Source organism: Copadichromis virginalis, linkage group LG1 (genome assembly GCF_057382275.1).
Source record: "Copadichromis virginalis isolate Kocher_CV1m ecotype Utaka linkage group LG1, C_Virginalis_male_GT1.1, whole genome shotgun sequence".
In the NCBI taxonomy this organism is placed as follows: Eukaryota; Metazoa; Chordata; class Actinopteri; order Cichliformes; family Cichlidae; genus Copadichromis; species Copadichromis virginalis.
In genome coordinates, this window is record NC_140618.1 from 41,298,095 (window position 1) to 41,321,140 (window position 23,046).

General features: G+C 41.4%; 1 protein-coding gene across 2 annotated transcripts in view; it reads right to left on the minus strand.

The window, feature by feature from the left end:
* abhd17c (abhydrolase domain containing 17C, depalmitoylase) overlaps window positions 1–23,046 on the minus strand; it is a 33,330-nt gene that overhangs the window by 4,652 nt on the left and 5,632 nt on the right. For both annotated transcript variants that reach the window (XM_085463393.1, XM_085463385.1), the window contains one exon: window positions 11,021–11,200. In XM_085463393.1, the coding sequence (XP_085319519.1) occupies window positions 11,021–11,200 (180 nt within the window). The remainder of the gene's footprint in view (window positions 1–11,020; window positions 11,201–23,046) is intronic.

The window sequence follows — 23,046 nt, forward strand, 5'->3', positions numbered from 1 at the left end:
GATCACCTCTGTCTTGTTCATTGGACAGAACTGCTATGAATACAAATTCCGCTGTAATCGTCACTCCACAGGGGCAGGGCCTCAGCTTGTGCAGTTAGTCAGAATATTAATGTCGGGGAATTACTGGGAACTAATTTTATTCCTGATAGAATAAAACTATTATCATGTTCACTTCACAGCTGAGGTATAAAAACTGAAGACATGGCTTTTAAAAATGAGTTTTGCCAACATTTCTATGACTAAGTGCACGGCTACACAGAACACAGCCTGATGGAAATATATTACCTTTGTAACCAAGGCTCTAGAGTGCGACCAAATTTTTCAGTGGTGCGACTAAAAAAATATATTTGGTCGAACTGTTCGGGTAACAAAAAAAAATCTCTGCAACTCTCCGTGTGGTCAACAACAGACACACATTATGCCCCTATCGTGGACTAAACCAATCAGAGATAGTCAGGGGCGGGACCTCTCTGATTGGCCGTGGTCTAGTTGAAAGTGCAGGTGGAAGAGAGAGGTGAGTAGCTTGAATAAAGCGATATCAATTCATTAACGGATTCCACACAAAGACCTAAACACAGAGCGGACCCAACACATCAGAATCAGCTTCGTCTTTCTCGGCTTTCCCACCCGACGGCCCGTAGACGGACACGCTGTCGGAGCTTAGCGATCCTGATGCGTCCGGTCCGCGCTGTGTTTACGTCTTTTTGCGCTGATTCTGAGCTGCAGGTTTTGTCTCTCCAACCAAAATTCGCCGAGCCAGCAGCAAAAGAAGCAGCAAACTGCGCTTCACATTTGATCAATGTCGTCATGAATTTTTGTTGTTTACAGCGCTGTCTTTTTCTTTTTTCACTTAAATGACCTCGGACAAGAAAGCCTAATTTCTGCGGTTCAATACTGAAGAAATTTAAACTTCTTAAAATTATGCAAAATTGCAGAATATTGCGGAATATTTTTAAGGTTATCTGCTATAAGAAGCCAGACCAGGAAAATCTTCTTGTTTTTCTGTGTTTTATTCTCAGTTACTTTCACACAAAGGCATCTGCTGTGATGCTGCTGCAATGCTGATAAATGATCAGATTTATAATATATCTGACTATCTCAGGCTAAATTGAATCGAATCAGGACTTTGAGAACCGGTACAAGCCAGTACGCCTAAATTTTTAAAGTTAGGTGTACCGGTGCGCCCATGTCAAAAAGTTAGTCTAGAGCCCTGGTAACACTAGCAAACATTTGATTTCCAGACAGATTACTACTGAGCTGCTCTGGCACGCCATGCAAATTGCCACAGAAATTTGGAGGCTTTTTATTATATTTGCACAGGCAAAGCTTTCGTCCTCTTAGAAATAGGATCAAGGTCACATATTTAAACACATTACTTTAAAAAAAGACATTTATTGGTGTTTCTATTATTCCTTTTTCAAATGTCTGACCTCAGAGGAGTGCGTACTAAAAGACTGTAGCCTCAATACAAGACATTTCTGAGTCATGGCTCCAGAATATTCCAGTAAAATCACCGTGCTAATACAGTAATAGGGGGGATCCAAAGTCTGCAAGGACCGAACCACAATTCTAACAAAAATTGAGCCAAGTACAGCGATGTCTGGCATCCTCTCCTCTAAATCTGTCAGTTTAACTCAAGTGCTGAGAGTTGAGAAAAATTTGAAGAATCTAGTACATATAGAGAAATAAGAAAAGTATGAATGTCAAGCACATAACATAACATAGCGAAGATTCTCTCATTCACAAAAACAAGCCCAGGTCTTTAAAACAGTTTACTCTATATTACACTGTTGTGTATAAAAGCTGAAGTAAAGCCTGCCTCCGTCTATTTTAAACAGTAAAGCCTTTTATAAACATATCATAAAAGGTTTCCTTAAAATAAAGAAGAACTTACTTACACACCCGTGCTGCTGATTGGCTGAGGAAGAATATAGTCATGGTAAACCAGTCACATGACCAATTTAAGATGACATATTAACAAGATGCTATATCAGCCCAAGGACCCTGATCCTCAATTGCTGTGTTGAAAGTGGCGACTTCAAACCTTATACCAGTCTTTAAATTGTGTTGATAGGCCACGTGATAAAAAGAATACTCAATGTTTTTTTCCTGATTACATAGTGATGTTTACTGTGGGAAGAAATTATAAAAACAGCGTCTTTGAAGGAAAGCACTCTCCGCTAGCGACCAAAATCAAAACCAAAAAAACCCTTTCCTGACCTGGGTGCACCAGGTCGACCAATCTTAAAATTACTGGGAACATGGCATTTGGTGGTTTAGGAAGAGGGGGAAGTTTTAGGAGTGATGGCGGCGAGTGAGCAGAAGAGGAAGAGAGGGGGAGCGAGTTTTGAGACGTGAGAGATTTGTGACGTTTAGTATGTTTGCAGTGTGTAGTTACTGTGTAGTTTAGTGGAAAGTTTTGTGTGTCAGCACAATGAGGCGACTGATGAATATCACAGTTGCTGCCAAAAAGCCACCAAAGTCAGATTACAGTGTAAACGGTGTCTGCAGGTGGAAAACAGGAGTGATACACCTCCTGCTGTCAGGCCTGCAGGTACCACGCTTGTGATGAGGTCCACTATTTCATAGTAGACAGAAATTATTTTTTGGAGTGGCACAAATCATTTTGTGTGGCATCTTATTTGATGTAGAACAGCTGATTGTTCTGTAAATAGTTTTAAATGGTTATATAAAAAAATTCTTGGGTGCATTTTTAGGTAAATAGCTGCATTTAACTTTGTTGTTTGCAACACTTGTGTTTAGGTTTTCAAAATGTAGAATTTATATTTGCAGAAACATTTTTAAAGAGGCAACTGGAAAAGCATGCGTCTGTTTAGCCTGTTGCTAGCATCACATGACGTTTGATAAGCAAAACAAAATGGGGAGACAAACTGCTGTTATAAAATACTTTTGGCAACTTGATGACATTTAAATATTACAGAGTCATCACCACACTCTCTACTCTTTAAGGATCTGAGAAATGCCTGAGATTACACACGTAGAACAGACTCAAACATATCCAGTTATGTAACACTTCCTTGAAAGTTAAACTTAATGTTGCTCAGCACTGCACACGATAAACCTACAGACACACCAGACTGTAACATTTACATATTGTCTGGCTTTTTATAATTTGGTCAGATAAACATCCCCTGTGTTTCTAAATTGTGAATCTTGTGAGGCTGTTCGATATTTTTGAAAGGAACCAATAATAACGCCTATCCCTAGCTGTTTCACATTTTGGTCAGAAGTGAACAACTGTGGTGAAACATTTTCTCAGTTAAAACACAAAAACATAGAAGAGAAGAGAATTTGATCTCAAAATAACTCACTTCTTTGCTGTGTTTTGCAGTGATGCATTTATCTCTCCCTATCTCGCTCAAAGAAAAAAAAAAATACTATTGCTAAATTTCACTCTTTAAATTTTAGATTAACATCCATCCATCTTCTTCTGCTTATCCAGGGCTGGGTCGTGGGGCAGAGAACCTCCCTCTCCCTAGCCATCTCCTCCAGCTTGTATGGGGGAACACCAAGGCGTTCCCAGGCCAGCAGAGAGATATAATCTCTCCAGCGTGTCCTGGGTCTGCCCCAGGGCCTCCTCCCAGCCCACATGCCCGGAACACCTCACCCAGGAGGCGCCCAGGATCCGCGATCTCGTTCTTTCAGTCACTGCCCACAGCTCGTGACCATAGGTGAGGGACGTAGATCAACTGGTAAATTGAGAACCTGGCTTTTACACTCAGCTCTCTTCACCACAACAGGCCAGTACAGCACCGATCCGTCTGTCGATCTCCCGCTCCCTTCTCCCGTCACTTGCGAACAAGACCCTGAGATACTTAAACTCCTCCACTCGGGACAGGAACTGGTCCCTGAGCCACAGTGGGCACTCCACCTTTTTCTGGCTGAGGACCATGGCCTCAGATTTGGAGGTGCTGATTCTCATTCCCACTGCTTCACACTCGGCTGCAAACCATTTCAAAATGGTTTTTTAGGGCTTTTATATTAACATTTTGAGACATTTTAACAATGATAACAAATGACGACTGATGTGTGCCTAAAAACATTGTTGGCTCTGAGAAGGAAGACTGTAAAGCAGCAGTTCTTACTTTTGTGCCGATGGTAATGCCATAGGGCAGCAGTTCTCAGACTTTTCACATTGAGTACCACCTGACTGACATTAAAGTACAGTAGTATAGGCCTGAATGTTATTTATCCTAACATAAACAGGATGAGTGATTATAATAACAACTGTACTGTATTAAAACATTCACAGCAGGTGGGATATCCGGTCTTTAAGTGATGACGTATGAACCCTGCTTCCGGGTTAAAAACTACTCTGTGTTTTTAACATGTTTTAATGTTTTTTATCTTGTTCTGTTTGATCTAAACAAGCCCCTAAAAACAGTCAGTGATCACTGTCAGCCCATCTCGGTTTTTATTACAACTGTTCATTTTAAAAATCAGTTTTTAAAACCTTAGGATGTAACTACAGCCCAGCCCCAGCAGCAGTATATGAATGACTAACCTCGTATTGTGGATGGATTATCTCAGTTGTTCTCCTGGCTGAAGTTTGGTCTGTGTACAGCATCCTGCCATGCGATTACATTTGTCTCTAACCATCAGGAACCCTTAACTTTTATCGAGTGGAAAAAAGTTAGTGTTCATCCTCCAGCTTCACTGTGCTAATGTGTTTATATTATGCTAACCATAGCTGTGTCGTAGGGGTGCAACAATACTCGTATCGATATTGAACCGTTCGATACAGTGCTTTCGGTTCGGTACCCATGTTTATCGAACAATACAACATTTTTAATTTCCTTCTGACGATGCTGTCTGTGTTGAGCGCTCAGTGGATCTGCGCTCGACAGTGCAGCCTAGGCAGAGTAGTCGAACGCAGATTCACTGAGCGCAGGGCAAGCTAGCGAGACAGGAGCTAAGCTCGTTGCAACATGGCAAATTGAACCTCCCCCACCCTCATTCAGATCTGGCGTTTGGAACTATTTTGGTTTTCATGTGACGTATGACCCTGAAGGTAAGCGCGTCATGAACTAAAGTAAAACAGTATGTCGGATGTGCCACGCAATGCTCAATTACATGGGTGGGAACTAGTGTGTTAGCGCAGTTAGCTCGTTCACGTGTTGACGCCGTCCAGCCCCACGCACTGGGAGATCCGCGGTAGCTCGTTAACGTCATTTCAGATTAACGCTGACAGCACTAATAACTTTTCACCTAATAACTTTGTGATGAACTTATTCAGCTACTAAACCACTTCCTGTTTTTAGAGAACAGTTAGATGTAGAGAAGAGACACCGCAGCTCTTTCCAAGAACATATAGTTTTAGAAAAGGGGAAGAACCTGTTGATTCTGAGTGACGTTGTTATTTTTACACACATACACGTATAAAAATAAAAGTACGCAGGCAGCAGTTCGCAGGGTGTGTTTGCTGCTGCCCACGCGTGTAAAAACGACTGCAGTTCTCTGTGTTTTCTAACTCAGGTGTCTTAGCTGAAGAATTACAGGGTGATTTAAAGAAATCCCCTGTCAATGCTCAAAAAACACAGGCACTTATTTCTATAGTACATTTTTTAATCAATGGGCAGTTGTGCTCGTACCACACATCTAATGTTATTGTAAAGTATGACAAAGTTGTGGTTCGAACTCATTTTACATGGTGGGCCACCTACAGCCAACTTTAATCCTAAGTGGGCCAGATCAGGGAAACTCCTCTTCCTGTCAGTGTACGGAAGTTTAACTGCACTTTTAATCCAGGAGATATTATAATGTCCAAAAATACAAAAAGAAGTGCAGCTGCAACAGTCTGTCATTTTTCTACATTGTCAACACGATTCATGGCCTTAAATTGGAAGAAATAAATGTATCAAATTTAAATCGTTGCTTAGTGCTGGGCCATATCATACCGTTCACGGTAATACCGGTATAATGTTGGGCAACGATAAGAAAATGAAATATGGCGATAGAATATGGGTAAAACGCGCATGCGCAGTGGCTTTGTTTTCACATGGCGGAAAAAGAATGGCGGCGGCAGCGATGGAGAACGAGAAGGGCGAAAGCGGATCGTTGAATGAAACGGATGAACCAGAACTGGTTTGTAAAAATGCTGCAGCTTCACTGGTGTGGAACTGGTTTAGCTTTCGTCCGTCAGTCAGATACACAACAACAACAACAGATGGCATCAGCTCGAGGGTCGTCAGGTCCTGCGCGGACCAACTGTGTGGGGTGATGGAGCACCTCTTCAACCTGAGCCTGAGGTTGGGAAGAGTCCCACAGCTCTGGAAAACCTCCTGTGTTGTACCAGTGCCAAAGACTTCACGCCCCAAGGACCTCAACAGCTACAGGCCGGTGGCTCTGACATCCCACCTGATGAAGACCCTGGAGCGGTTGGTCCTGGCTCAGCTTCGGCGCCTAACAAGCTCATCACTGGACCCACTTCAGTTTGCCTACCAGCCTGGCATTGGAGCGGATGATGCCGTCATTCACCTCCTACATCGTTCCCTCGCTCACCTGGAGACCGCTGGAAGCACTGTGAGAATCATGTTCTTTGATTTCTCCAGTGCCTTCAACACCATTCTTCCCTCGGTTCTAAAGGACAAGCTGGTGAACTCTGGAGTGGACCATCACCTCACTACCTGGATTTTGGACTACCTCACCGACCGACCACAGTATGTGAGGACTCAGGGCTGTGTGTTGGACAGGGTCGTCTGCAGTACGGGGGCCCCACAGGGAACGGTTCTGGCTCCGTTCCTCTTCACCATCTACACTGCAGACTTCTCCCACAATTCCACCCAGTGCTTCCTGCAGAAGTTCTCTGATGACTCTGCAATAGTCGGCCTCATCACTGATGGGGACGACAAGGAGTACAGAGGTCTGACTCAAGACTTTGTGGACTGGTGCCAGCTGAACTACCTCCAGATCAACGCCAGTAAAACCAAGGAGCTGGTGGTAGACTTCCGCAGGCACAAGCATTCTCCACTGCAACCACTGAACATCCAGGGTATGGACATTGAGGCTGTGGACAGCTACAGGTACCTTGGTGTTCATCTGAACAACAGACTGGACTGGACTCATAACTCAGACGCCCTCTACAGGAAAGGGCAGAGCAGGCTGTACCTGCTGCGGAGACTCAGGTCGTTTGGAGTGGAGGGCCCACTCCTGAAGACCTTCTATGACTCTGTGGTGGCTTCTGCTATCTTTTATGGTGTGGTCTGCTGGGGCGGCAGCATCTCTGCTGGGGACAGGAAGAGACTGAACAGGGTGATCCGAAGGGCCAGCTCTGTTCTAGGATGCCCTCTGGACCCAGTGGAGGTGGTGAGTGACAGGAGAACGGCGGCTAAGCTGTCATCCCTGTTGGACAACGTCTCCCACCCCATGCAGCAGACTGTGACAGCACTGAGCAGCTCCTTCAGTGGGAGACTGCGGCACCCACGGTGTGGGACGGAGAGATTTCGCAGGTCTTTCCTCCCCACTGCTGTCAGACTCCACAATAAAGACTTTAACTGATCAAGCACACACATCCACACATGTGCAATAACACTAAGTGCAATAATCTTTTCTGGCATCGTTGTATTTTTACTCAGTTGTATATAGCATTCGTATTCTATTTTTATCTTATTGTATATTTTTATTCTATTTTATTCTACTGTATATAGTATATTATTTTATTCTATTCTGTACAGCTGTGTACTGTATTTATTCTTATTGTATTCTAATTTTTGCGTCATAACTTTTGCACTGTCCACTTCCTGCTGTGACAAAACAAATTTCCCACGTGTGGGACTAATAAAGGTTATCTTATCTTATCTTATCTTAACAAAGCACTATTTTTGGTAGAGCATGCTAGCGGCCGTTGTTATTACAGTGTTGTTTGGAAAATACGGCACACTTAAAATCATCCTTTGAATTTTCTGAAACTCGACAGAGCCCCTTATAATCCCGTGTGCCTTATGTATGAACTCTGGTTGTGTTTACTGACCTCGAAACGATTTTATGTACACGGCGCTCAAAAATCTGTCAGATGTTTCAGTACGACCCGCATTGTACATTGTGAACCTGCAATGGAGCATTACGGCTATCGTAGGCGGAGCCTGGCGGAGTGATACGTACTGCACCTCAACATGATATTACCGTATTGTGTGTGTGTAACCTCTTTTTAAGTTTTGTGGACATTATACATGGTTATGCTGAGGATATGTCGGCCAGTTTCCACTGGAAATGCCTTTTGGTTAAACTGTCAGCGAGGAATTTGCACTGTTACATTTTTATATAACTTTAATGCAGATAAAAAACAGCTGCTTGTTTAAGTGAAAATACATTAGTGCAAAAAAACCCATCAAAGTTGTGGAGTTGTAAAGTGCTATACGCTATATTTTTTATTTTTATTGTGTACTTGCTCATTTAACTGTTTATTCATTACTTAATTACTACAGTGTAGTATGAATTGCCATGTGAGAGGTCTTTACCTGCAGGAAAAGCTGTAAAACTTGTGAAAAAACAGTTAAAAGTCCCAAATTTATGACCTCCTTAACCTTTGGCCAGATTAGCATCTTTGCCTGGATGATTCAGGGCCCTAAACCTGACATCCCTGGTCTATAATCTTTGCGCTGTCTTATAGTTCCTGGCTAAAGAGTATTGAGGGCCAATTACTTTAATCAGCCACGTAATTCAGACATTTTTGACTGTGGTTGCTGGCATGGTTTTTACAGTAAAGCAGCCTGTTGTTCTTCTGATATTACTGTCTCTTTTGACATAAGGCGGGAGTGTACAGTCTTGCACTGTGCAGGTAAACAGTCAGCTGTGCAAGGATGGCACTGCTTCAAATAATGTCAGTTGCCTTTGTGGTAACATGCGTTTGAAATGCTTTGCAGCGTGCACTGTTTTGATTCTTCACACACCTGAGTACAGACTGGTGTTCACAAACACGTCTTGGTTGGCTGCTGCTTCTAAACATATCGTGGGTTGTCGGTCTTGCATGCTGCTCAGTAACATTCAATATTGATTATTTACTGCTATTTGTGTTTATGTTGGTTGTAGCTGTGGTTTCCCTACTGTGATGTTTTCCTTGTGCTTGTTTTAGTTTTTTTCCCAGCAGGTGATCAAACGCATTTTTAGTGTCTTTTCTCTCCGTCTCTCTTCTCCTCTGTCTTTCTGTTCCTCTCCTGTTGTTGAGCCTCTTCCCAACTTCTCTTTTCCTCGTCTTTCACCTTTCTATCCCTAGTCCTGTCAGTTTAGAATCTAATAACTTAAAAGTAGTGCTGTCAAAATTAACGCAGATTACGCCGTCATTACGATTAACACGATACAAAAAATATAACGCCAACACATCTGGAGTGCAGAATGACTCAAAATCCCTGAAATGTTTCTGTCAACGCATTTCGGGCAGTTTGTCTCGGCAGAAGGAATTTTATTTTTACAGAAGCACTTCCAGCTTAAAATATCACATTGAAGCGAAGCTTATGTTAGTCAGGGATGCTGCTAGCACTTTGGCTAACGTGTCACCCAGCTTGCTCACGGAGCATCGGGGGCTCGATAAGTCGACCTCGGACATATTGATTGATGCCAAGTGGATTGCAACAAACTGCAGACCTGTTAATGTCGTTGGGAACAGGCGCTTTACAAGATTTGGTTCCTCGTCTCAAGGACTTGAAGTGCCTCTCCAAGAGTGACACAGAGAGAGGATAAATGTTCACAGTTTCTTGTTTACATGAAGGTTTAAGATGTTCAATAAACATGTTAAGTGCCTATATTTTCCCTTTTTTCTGTTTGCTCATGCAAAATGAAATACGATAAATATAGAATAAAAATGAATGATATTTAATTGTGATTAATCAAGATGAATCCACAGTAACCCTGTGATGAATCTGATTAAATATTTTCATTGTTTGACAGCACTAATATATATTATATATGAGTGTAAACTTACCTATTAGTATATAGGGTTTTTTTTAAAGTTGTATTTCACAGGAGAGAAGCTGTGTTAAAAGACTGAAACTATTCATATTCTCTTTGAATTTAAGCATTTAACATTTTTTGTGTTTATTCTGCTTCATTATGTTGCATAAATGTCAGTTACAAGCTTAAATATAAAGTTGAAAAAGTGTAATTGCAGCCAGGCTATTGATCAAGTAATTGCGATTAATCGCAATTAACTACAGAAAATTGTGAGTTAGTCTTTTTTAATCTATTGACAGCACTACTTAAAAGTAAAAATAAATAAATAAATAATAAAGATCGAACAAACTATGACAATCAAGTGGGCCAGTATGATAAAAGCTGTAACGATCTGTTGGGCTGTGACAGACAATCCTGATTGCTACAGTCCAGAGAGGACAGGCAAAATAAACCCCAAAAACATATTTCACTTGTTGCTGCTGCTTTTTACAAATGTCATTTCTCATAGACCAACACCCAGTTTTTAGATGCCAGCTTGAATTTTGTTTACGTTCCAACCTCTGCTTCAGAGGCAGCCACATGTGACCTCGCAGCCACATCTGGTGCTGCAAGACTCCAGAGCAAATATCTGTGCTTCCTTTTATTGTTGTGTTGTATGTTTTGTCTTCATGCTGACGTTTGATCCTTCAAATATATGAGCAACTGTTTTATAGAAATTTACTTCTGGTAATAAATAAATGCATCAGCCATTTCCTTATATTATGGGTGCAATAAAAACTCAGGTGGAGCCTAAAAGTTCATTTAAATCATGTTTAAGTTTCAACGTTTGGTTTGTTTTTTTAATACACACATACATCAAAAAGTGCTCACACAAATATGACAAAGAGACTTTTCGGTTCCAGAAACAGAAAGGACTCAGAGTTTTTTTCTTCTTCTCTCTATTAATTTTACTCTTTTCCCTCCTACTAGCCGTGAAGCAGTTGCCTGACAGAAAGTTACATTTTTACCTTTACATCAGAGAGGTTTAACGCATCAGTGTTACAATAAAACTGTAACACTGCTGGTTGCCCACGTTGTGACATGCATGCGTGTTGATTGCGTCTTTAACACATACCTGGGGAAGGCATCGAAGCAGTAAGTCTTGCGTGTGTCAGGGAAGGCCACCCGCAAGCCCGACATTAGTGGTGAGTGCAGGATGACGGCAGCACATTCATAGCGAGCAGCCAGATCGATGGTGGGCACCGTGCCGATGCTCTGACCATACAAGATGATATTCTCAGGAGTTACACCATACCTTTACAAAGACACACAGAAAAGCCACATTCATTTATACTGTGATGTTACTCAGCATACACAAGGCTTCACACATGAAACACTACATAAACTACTACAGGCTCATTTAAACCATCTGTGACGCCATTTAAGCAGCAAGTGCTTAAATTAGAAGTTTAAAACTAAAAGGCAGTCTGAAGGGGTCACATTCGTGCTGACCCTGGCTGCAAATATGGGTTTTTGCTAAAAATAAATTAAATAAATAAGATGAAGGTTTTTCTGTCCATATTTTACTCTGGTTCTCTTGTTGCTGGCTAAAGTGAGACAGGAAAATCCAGCTGTCAGCTGTAATGTTAGTTTGTAGAGCACTTAATGAACGAGGACTGTTTGGCGGAGAATCACTTTGAGTCAGGCGATGTCTTCTTTTTGTGTTCCCTTTTTTTGAACAGTATATAACACAATATAATATATAATATATATATTTTCATCCTAATCAGCAAAATATTTAGATTCTTATATTATTGTCATTGGAGTTTAGACTATGTTTGTACATTTAACATTCAGCAGCTTTCTAAATTGAATAGTTTATTTTACAATACAGAAAAACAAAGACTTTACCACAGTCAAAATTATTAGACCTGATAGACCCAGGTGCCAATAGTCATCTACTAATCATAAGGTTGGCCTTTCGATCCCTGGGTGCTCCCTGGGTGTCCATGCCAAATATCCTTGTTTAATGATATTAGAGTGAATATTGGATAGAAAGCCCTTAAACATAGAAAAAAGTGTTTTTGTGAAAGAGTGAGTCTCTCAAGCTGGACCTTCAGTTCACCCCACAGATTTTGAAAGAGATTCACGATTCCTTCCACTTTGATTGGATTCCTGGTTCCAGATATACTTGAAGAATGTTTCTTTGGGATGCACGCCACTCCCTTCTTTCTCCAAAAAAGCGTCTCAATGTCCAAAGAGCTCTAGTTTCATCAAATAAAAGGATGCAGTTCCAGTATTCATAATGTTTGTCCACGTTGTCCTCCGTCTTGATGGTGTCTCGCCTGCAAAAGTGGTGTTTTTCTTGGTCTACGACCTCGCTTTCCATTTGTGTTCAGTGTTCTAGTGGTTGTCCTCTTTGAGACTAGAATTCCCAACTTGGCCAAGTCCTTCACTTCTGTTTTGGAAGACAATTCTTGCTAGTTTGTTCCCAGTGTCTTTGGAATCTTTTGCTTCCTGCCTCTGCCAGGCCTGTTCTGTTTGAATTTCTTGATTCCCACTCCATTTAATAACACTATTGTAACTTTGTATATTCATCTCCTGCTTTGTTAGTACCAACAATTCTTTTTCTCAAGCATAAACTCATTTCTTGTGTTGTTGGAGCTGCACTGCTTTTATCATCTAGTATAAATCTAGATGACAATGAATGTGATCTTTATGTTATCACCCTACTGGTGTATTAAAATAATGACACTATTATGAGATTCATAATAAACTGGACGTTGCTCCTAAATACGTTTGTATTGCAGGTCTGTTTTTTGTCGTGGGTGAAACACTCAAGCATGTATTAAAGGAAGCATCGAAGCAAAGAATTTGTGTGGAGCATTTTTTTTATTATCGAATTATTTGAATTAATTGATGAATTGTTGCAGCCCTACATTTAATTACTGAGAAATTCTTTCAGTAACAGTATGACAGTGGATCAACCATTAGACATGTGACCTGGAAACTGGCATAGCGTTTCCCAGCTTCTCTTCTAAAGTACTGCAGTCCTGACAGAAAACAGTTAGTCTGTCAAGCAGAGGAGATTCTGGATGGCATGTCCTCTTGCCTTCACTCACAATCTGGAAAGGAAGCTTAAAACAAACCCTCCCATTCCCTGACAGTGCTGGGAAACAAACTATACCACAGCAAACACACAAAGGTTTTTTTTGTTGTTGTTGTCGTTTTTTTTTTTTTTTTTTTTGAAACCATTCTGTTTCCAAATCCAGCTTTACAAAGGATTTGGAGTAGAGGTGCTGTGTTGGACGTCCCCTATGAAGAGATGTCATTGCAACAGCTCTTCAGATAACAGCTTGGGTGTGACTAATCTTTTGGCCTAGACAAGTACTTCCTCTGATAAGCAGCTACTGAACTGCGCGGTCATCCTGACAGCTGATTATGACCTGACACATGGATGGGCAAAGTCCCCGCTGGGTGCCATCTGACTCACAACTCCCTGGACTTTGGAGCACCAGACAGAACATTGTAAGGAAAAGAGACTCATCGTTGAGAATGAATGCAACTGTATATCATGGCTACTAAACGATGAAGAACAAAAAGAAGAAGACCAAGCAGATGGACATCATCAAATGACTTTCATGAGCCCTCAGCAGACAAAAGGCATAAATGTGTTTGTTTTTTTTAAAATGGCCAAAAATTACAGATATGTTTTAAGACACCCAGTGGAACATCTTGAAAACAGAGCAATTTACTGAAATGACCTGTTTTTCAGGGATAAATATCGGGAGTCAGTCAACACTGTGAAAAACAGTGGTTTAAGAATAAGATCTCTCAACAACATGGTGATTTATGGTATGCCGTGAACAATGTGGAAAAGAACGCTTAAGAGCCATAATATCTGGCAGATATAATGCAGAACCAGCTTCAGCAAAGGTGATGTGGTATCTTCAACACTGTGATCGATGCAATTATGTGCAGGAACTTCGACGGCTGCCGTGGAGTCCAGTTCAACAATGACCAAGATTGAGTCATGAGTGTGTACGTCATAGGAAACTTGCACATTTTGTCAACAAAATACATGTTTTAAGGCAACATTTATCACTATAGGGACAATGCCTTTTACATCCTCCACTTCCATGACGGTGAAGGACCAACATGGCAATTGTAAAGAAAGTGACACAGTGGAAGCTGTGGCATTACGAATTCTGAATTTAAAAAAGACCTAGTTCAATTCTGCAGTTAGTTTAAGAGAACAAATGGAAAAAACTGACAGAGTTAAGCTGAAAAATACAAGAAACTGCATCATATTGAAGATATTAACAAAGAAATTGGAGAAACAGAGGGGCGCATTATCAGTGACTACCATTAACCAGTGCTCCCCCTTGACGGCAGAGCGGGCTGGTTACGAGCCGGGAACGAGCTCGCAAAGAGCACGCGCATCTTTGCAGATGAGCGGTGCAGGGCTGTAAGGGAAAAGGAGAGATGCAGACTGATGCAACAAAAATAGGGCTGGGTATCGTCACTGATTTCTAGAATCGATTCAATTCCGATTCACAAGGTCCCGAATCGATTCGATCCACGATTTAATTCGATTCGATTCGATTTAAATCTGGGAAATTTTGACAGTCAGAAATATTATAATTCAGATCAGAACATTTACATATTTTTGTATCAATCAAAAGGAAGCTGACACTCGCAAGACTTTATCACAGGTGTAAGCGTCACAGCAGATGCCTTTGTGTCAAAATAGCTGAAGATAAAACACAGAAAAACATGAAGGTGATTTTCCTGTTCTGGGATTTTATAAAAATATTCTGCAGTACATCAAAAACGAAAGAAAACCATTAATTAATGAACATTACCTCTGAAGTTACAGCGGTTTTATTAAAGACACGGCTAAGCATTTTGCATTTTGAATAATTTTAAAAAGTTTCAATTTGTTCAGTATTGAACAGCAGAAATGAGGTTTTCTTTTCGGAAGAATGTAAAAGGGAAAAAAACAGCAGCCGACAGCCTGTAAACAGCGGTAGACTTGTGCGTAACAAGCAAGCGAATAATGAAGAAAGCAAAACTGTTCGAGAGAGAGAGAGGGGGGGGGGGGGGGGAGAGAGAGAGAGCTGTGCATCGCAATGGAAGCAAAACAGTAAAAGAATTCATGACGATGTTTATGTGAAGCGTTTGGATCTTCTTTTGCTGCTGGTTCGGTCAATATTGTTTGGAGAGAGATCAAACTAACAGCTTTAGAATCGGCTCATAAAGGGCGTGAACACACAGCGCGGACCCGCCGACAGATCAGAATCAGCGAGCTGTCGGCTTTCAGCCCCGACCGTGAGAAAGGCGACATCTCACTGATTCTGATCCGCGGGTCGCGCTGTGTGTTTAAGTCTTTGTGCAGAAGCCGTGTTCCTGCTCTCATTTACTGTTTGGTGGTTCTTGAAATTTTGTGAGATGTCACCAGAGATTCTGGCATTTCGGACAAAATAAATTTATATTAAAAAATCGATTCAGGATTTTAATGAATCGATTTTACGTTATCCAAGCCAGAATCGATTTTAATCGATGAATCGATTATAAAAACCCACCCCTAAACAAAAACCAGTAGGGTGTAATGCATACACTGTATTCTATAGCACACAGGAGTATTAGCCTATTATGTACAATTAGAAACAGTTTTGTGACAACTGACGAAACAAAAGAGCGTCCTGTGTGTGCAACAGCACAACAAAGCATTACCTTTCCTTTGATTAAATGCACAAGTGGTGCTGGTCATTAGCTGCTCGCTAACTGGGTAAGGCTGTCATGGGTCTGTAGCTCTGACCACTGTTTTAAGAAACATATTTAGTTTTAAAGTAAGTTACAGGGCCTGCCTTTCTGGAGGACTAAATAATTAAGAAATAGAATATATTGGATTTATATTTCATAATAAGGGATTCTGGATCAGCACCATGATGCAAACTTGTGGCCATAGTATATACAGCAGGGGTGTCAAACTCAAATACACAGAGGGCCAAAATTCAAAACTGGAACAAAGTCGCGGGCTGACGTTAATATTTATTGGGAAAAAAAATCTTCCTCCAGATATAAGAATGAATCTTTTCTTATGGACTCAAACACGTTTTGCTGAAAAATTGAATATGTAACAAGCAAAGCTTAATACTAAACAATATATATATTAGCTGTATGATACCAGCAGGCCAGCTCTGATAGTAATTTGGTTTGACACCTATGATATACAGTATTCTGGAGAAGGTATAAAATGTCACTGTATGTGTGTGCGTGTGTGTTTGTTTTATATGTATAGACTTTTTTTTTTAAATTATTAATCATGATATAACATGGTCCAGACATGAGGAGGAAACTGTGACAAAAGGAGCTGTGTGATGCAGTGCATCCATCACCAGCTGGATTAAAGAGCACAGGTAACAATAACACGTGTACCAGTTGTTGCATTGCAGAGGTGTTCAAGTAGAAAAACAATAATAAATAATGTTTTGGTTCTATAACATTTTTCTATTATTTCTCTATTATGGATTAGGTGCAAGAGTTTTTGTATGTGTGGGTAATTCAATAACAGACTAATGCAACAGCAGACTGTGCCTTGTTCTCAGAGGGACAGCAAATGGAGAGTGATAGTTTAGATGAGGAGATGGAAGGAGGAAGAGAGTAAGTCACAGGCGCTGTCACCGATCTTTGCATTTTATTATTATCTCATAACACTTGTTTAATCAGCTACCAGCTCTCCTATGGACTTTTTAATGTCTACAGTGTCAGATCAACACAGCCCTGCCCTCCAGCACCATCAGGAGCAGCAGCAACACCTCAACAGCAACAGTGTACCCATCAGGTAAAGCATAGGCTACGTTTGCTTTGCATTGTCCCTGCCTGATGACAGTGATATAGTATGGTGTGATTTCATATTAGATTCTTGATGAATGTGGGTTGTTGTTATTCTGCCCCTTTTTAACTTTCAGCACCATCTCTGCTCATGGTCAACTTCACTCCAGCATGTTTTCTGATGAGGCGAAAAACTGGAGCACCAGGAAGCACATGTAAAATGTCTACACATAGAAAGGCTCTGAATGGGTGAGACATGCAAGTCGGTAACACCACAAATTAATAATCTCAAATAAATTATCAGTTATGGGTAGGGATGGGTACCGGTAGGTTCTGACATAAACGGTAGTAACCAGACCGAAAAGCAGCGCACATTTCAGTGCTTTATTTCGGTGCTTTTTTTCCCCCTGAGATGTCACACACTTTAGGAGCCAATCATTTTAATAATAATAATAACAATAATAATAATAATAATGGATTTATATAGCGCTTTTCAAGGCACCCAAAGCGCTTTACAATGCCACTATTCATTCACTCTCACATTCACACACTGGTGGAGGCAGCTACAGGTGTAGCCACAGCTGCCCTGGGTCAGACTGACAGAGGCGAGGCTGCCATATCGCGCCATCGGCTCCTCTGGCCAACACCAGTAGGTGGTGGGTGAAGTGTCTTGCCCAAGGACACAACGACCAGGACAGAGAGCCCGGCGACCTTCCGGTTACAGATACGCTTCCCAACCCCCTGAGCCACGGTCGCTCCCCCATTTTACCTTTGCAAGCGTAGTAGGTGGGCCCAGGTACGTATGTTCTTTTAGAGCAGAGCTACAGATTAAAAATGCCCAAGGCGAAGCGGTGAAAAGTCTGGCTGTACTTCACAGCAAAAGATGCAAACTCAGCAGCAACAAGTGCTTTAAGCTGATACTGTGATACTGTCAAAGGAGGTAACACCTCGAATCTGATGAAACACCTGGCGACGCATAGCGTTTTTTTTAAAAGCCGAGAAATGCGCCATATTTGATAGCTTGCTGCGAGACCTCACACTGAGCACATCTACTGCGGGTGTGGTGCCTGTTATCGACCCGGAGTTAGCAACATCCCCCAAAAACCCGAAGAGGAGAGTCCTGGCCCCTAGCCCTGCCAGTGTAGCAGAAATGATGAGGATGATGATGCAGCAGCAGCCGTTCTTCTCTGCGTGAGTAGCTTAATGTTGTTCGTGTGTAATTTACGTTGAGTTTTAAGAGCTACTCTGTTATTTCTTTAATTATTTCAAGTCAACATAAGTGAAAAGCGAGAGTTGCAGGGACATGCTGCTGTTTATTCAATACAAGGAACTGAATTTTTAAAGTCCAGTGAGCGGACATGTAACATCAAAGAAAAAGAACAATAACACCATTTAGCAATTATTAGCGTGCCAAGGCAACTGATATTTTTTTAAAGCAAATGGTTATCTTCAAAATCTTACTGCTGCACAAAACAACCCAAGTCCCTAGAGGCCAAGTAAAAGACCACTTTAATTAAATTCCAGTGTTAAGGCCCATGCACCTAATGATTTTCCTCAACATCTGATTAAAAAGATATTGAATAAACATACAGCTGCTCCTCAGGTGCTTAGGTTCCCTAAGGCAGTCTGATGATTAATGCAGTTTTATGCTCATGCAGGCTACTCCTGGAAGCGTTGGGGAATGATAAAATGTTTCATTTAAATGCTAGATGTGATTAGATGCTCTCCGTTTTCATTAAGTGGCATTAATACTATGTGTCAAATGGCACATTAACCTCAGACGTGTTCATTATTGATTTGTTTATTTACGTAATGATCCCCCTCAAGCCTATGATGTAATTCAACATGAAGGAGACAGACATTTAACTTTCCATTGTTAAGCTGATCTGATATTTGAATAAAATATTTTCTGATCCTTACTCTAAATCAGGGGTCGGCAACTCTGGGCACGTGGGCTTAACTGATGGCACGGCCATAGCTGGACTGGCCATCGGGCATACCGGGCATTTGCTCGGTGGCCCAATGATTTTTTTTATTTGTTTTTTTGTAACGGTATAAACAATGAAAGGCGTTGGACTGGCCAGATGCTGGCCGGTGTGTAAAAATAACTAGATGTTTGGTGGTGGCATCGCGGAGCTTCCTCAGATTCAGTAAAATTAACAAGTGGTGGAGGCCAGCAGGTGGATGAGGGAGATCGGAGGCAGGATGAGGAGAGACCCGAGGCGGCCGCTGGTCCGAGCGTCAGGTGAACTGAACTTCAGGTAAGAAGTTATGAGCTGCAGTCCATCTGGGTCAGATATAAACCAAGTTTAGGTGGAGTTTATTTTCATTGTGCTGACTTTTTACAGTCAGTTACAATAACTCGTACTGCTACTAGCTAGCAGGACGGAGTTTCTATACAGCTGTTGCTATGAATTTACTAATAGTAAAATTTATTTTATTCATAAGGTTAGTTATTAGAGTTGCCAACCGTCCCGTATTCAGAGAAATTATTACGCGTTTGGTGTTGAGCTGAAAAAGAACACAGTTTGTCCCGAACTTCAGCTAGAATGGAAAAAGACACAAAGCTGGATTTATTCTGTCATTACGCTGCACAGCTGCCTCTTCTTCTCTCATCCTCTCCCTCTCTCCTGTTTCTACTTCAATCATGAAACTGATCAATGATCAGCTTTTCTCTCTTGTTTGTTTATCGCCCACTTTGCCAGCGGATGTCGCGCTAAACAACAGCAGCACGTTTAAGCTTGATCAGCTGTTGTTAGAATATATTTAATATTAATTTCTAGTATCAGCTGATGTTTGCTGGAGCCACAGCTGTAAAGCTGCTGGTCATGATGTTGGTTTGGATATGTGGTGAGAGGGAAACATGAAGATGAAACCAGGAGATGTCCTTACTGAATCATCAGAGCTGAACAGGTGATGGAGAAACAGGTTTACCTTTTAGGTGACATGAATCAGTTGAAGTTATGAACTGTTTCTGAGAGACGAATAACACCAGGATCCTTTTTTATGTAGCTGACAGCTGGTAACTGTGCAGGGGCGGGTCTAGCAAAGTGTTGCCAGGGGGGCAGGTAGGGCATTAACAGGGAGAGGGGGGCACAAAGACATACTTTCTTATTCTCATTTAAAATGTCTCGCTGAATCTGAATCTTACAACCAAAGTTTTTATCTGATGTAAAATGTATAGAAATCATACATATACCAACAAGACTGTGCATCACTGTCACAGCAGCATCTGTTTCCATTCAAAGGCTTTATGGCTTTAATACCTGGGGGGCCGGTCTCTAGTCTAAATGCTCGATTTTCTGTCCCAGTCCAGCTCTGAGCACGACACACAGTGAATTAATCTGAGAAGGTGCATTAAAAAAAATAAATGGCGCACCACCAGTGCACATCGCAAATCAGCTCACATAGACACATTAGTTGTGCCTCTTCTTAATGACGGTATCTTAGCTAACAACCCCAACTACCAGATTCAACTTGTAATTGGCTAAAAATAACTTTGCCTACCGGTGAGAGGAACGTTGTTAGCTTTCCACATTCTGACACTTCAAAAGCTTCAGCAGCTGTCAGCACAGCATCAGCACCACGGAGATACACAGATACATCCGTAGACTCGAGACACAAGGCGTCTTTGGGACTTTCAGGTGTTTGGACCAATGTTTTCTTTTCTGAACAAACCAGAAATCTTTAATGAGCAGCTGCATTTGTCTCGCATTAACTGGCTGAGTTAATGCCAGTTAATGCAACATCGAAGCAGCTGGAATCCACAGCTGTGCGTGTTCATGGAGCTGCATGTTCACCTGCTGGACGTCACTACCTGACAAGGTTAACTGTCTTCAGAACATTGCAGAGGCCTTATTGACAGTATTTGGCTCTAATATCTGTGTGAGCGGATTTTCTCTCACATGAGTCTTCAGGTAGCAGAGATTTTCCTTGTTTGAGGTGACCAAATACTTATTTTCCACCCTGATTTACCAATAAATTCTTTACAAATCCTACCATGTGGATTCATGGATTTTTTTTTCACATTCTGTCTCTCACAGTTGAAGTGTACCTCTGGTGCAAATTACTGACCTCTGTCATCATTTTAGGTGGGGGAACTTGCACAATCGGTGGCTGACTAAATACTTTTTTGCCCCACTGTATTATGACAGCAGGCCGATCTACTGGGCCAATCTGCTCATTCCAATTCTATGTTGTTCTGTGTTACACTACACACCAGTAAGGACTCTTACGTAGGATTTATAGCCCTGCAAACGTGTCCATCTGCATACACTTTTCGGTCGGACAGAGAGGAGAAGGGTTTCCACCCATGTGAGATGAGATCCTGACTGCAAATGGGACGCGCACGGCATATGCAGCTGCTGAATGCTGATTGGTTGACAGGTGGAATAGAGTCAGGAGGGATAGCGCAGTTTACCATGAACCGGAGAACTGTGAAGTGTCCAATGACACTTTTCACACTCAATTTCACTTCAGCTCTTTGTATGTTGTAATGTCATGCTCTGTTGCCACCAACAGCACGAGCAGGAGTGGCTGCAACACATACACTCTTACTCTTGTATACTGTCTCCATCTGAGGCAGACGGGTAGTCCCTGCAGCAGACAGCGGACACACTCTCTCCGCTCGACTATAAAACCAGCTTCAGGCTGAGCGAAAATAAGAGAAGAGCAAATCATTTCACTGATTAATAAAAATGTTTCTTTTAGTTTGTAGTAGTTTTAATCCTAATGTTATTTAGTAGTTTACAATAAACGCAGTAACTGTTTTCTTTGATGTCCATGTTGCACTGCAGGTCATGAAAGCACTGATGTTTGATGAAGTCTGCTGTTTCTTGACATGCAGCAATTTTCACTTATGTGCTGATTAAGTATATGAAACAAGTGTAAGCATTAAATATGAAGAGACACAAACGCAAAAACATTAGTCTGGAATTGGATGTTGATAAATGGATTAGCTGCCTAATTTTTGTGATAATTAATTATGATTTATGGTGGTTTATGATTCTCTTGTTTCATCATCAAGAAATACGACAAATCACTGTTTGATTTCAAGTGTTGGAAAATCATGATTGGCAGTTTTCCCATAATTAAATACTTAATCCACTGAATTCTCATAATAACACTGGAAAGTTATAACTACTTTAGGTTAATGTAAAATGTATATTTCCTCTTGCTGTACATGAGCTCGACATACCTCAAGAATGTGAAAAACACGACCCAGCTCCAAGCTCAAGTGCTGAAGCACATGCTTTGAATTGCAGATTATACATTAATTGTTTATGTCAACGCAGTAACTCATTAAATTAACTACATAAAATGACAAATACCTTTCTGTCTGTTTTACACTGCATAATTTCACACGTACCTGCAAACATAACCAGCATGGTACACGGCGTTCACAAGGCGAGAAAGTCTCATATGTACACACAAGTATTATAAATGCAGCACACACACACACACACACACACACACACACACACACACACACACCCAAATGGAAAGAAGTCCAGCCATGAACCTGCACGTGCACACCTGGACACATTTCTGTTGCAAGAGGTCTGAGATGAAACTATGGCTTTGTAGATCTCATTACTTTTTGAGTCAAAGCACAATGCCAATAATAATTTAATGCATCAATGGGAAAATTAGGTAAAAATTGTCTTGATAGGTAAGCCCCTGCCTTTAACTTTGACCAACATTAATCAGCAACACCATCCTACCACCATTAAGTTATCTAATATCTTTTATCAGTTACTGTTAAAAAGTAAAGAACTCAATTATGAGTCTAGTCCTGCAGGCAGAGACAGCATGAAGACGGACATATGAGGCATAAGCTATATAAGCTATCGACGAGGAGCTGGAGAGTTTAAAAAAAGAAAGAAAAACAATCTGTTCATTGGAGATGGTTTAGACTCAAAGTATGAAAACGAGTCCAAACAAAAGGTTCAAGTGCTACTACTTGCTTCCACCATTTACAGCAGCACCATAAAGTGTTACACATAGTGTGTGAAACTGTGTGCTGCAGCTCAGGCCATGAAGCCTTGACAGCCTTTTTCATTAACACTATATTTTAGTATGCAGTAGTAGGATGTTGTAGATGATCTCAACAATAAACATGCAGACCATCCACACTGACCTGTTGGACATTAATCCATGATTTAGGACCAAATACATTCCACGTGAGAAGACCTTCCCGAAGTGGGGGGCCCGCCCCCTGGGGGGGGGGGGGGGGGGGGGGGGGGGGGCCACAGAGGCATTGGAGGGAGGGCGCGGAATGAAAAGGGGGGAAAAAACAGAACGCTTGGACACTGCTAGCACGGG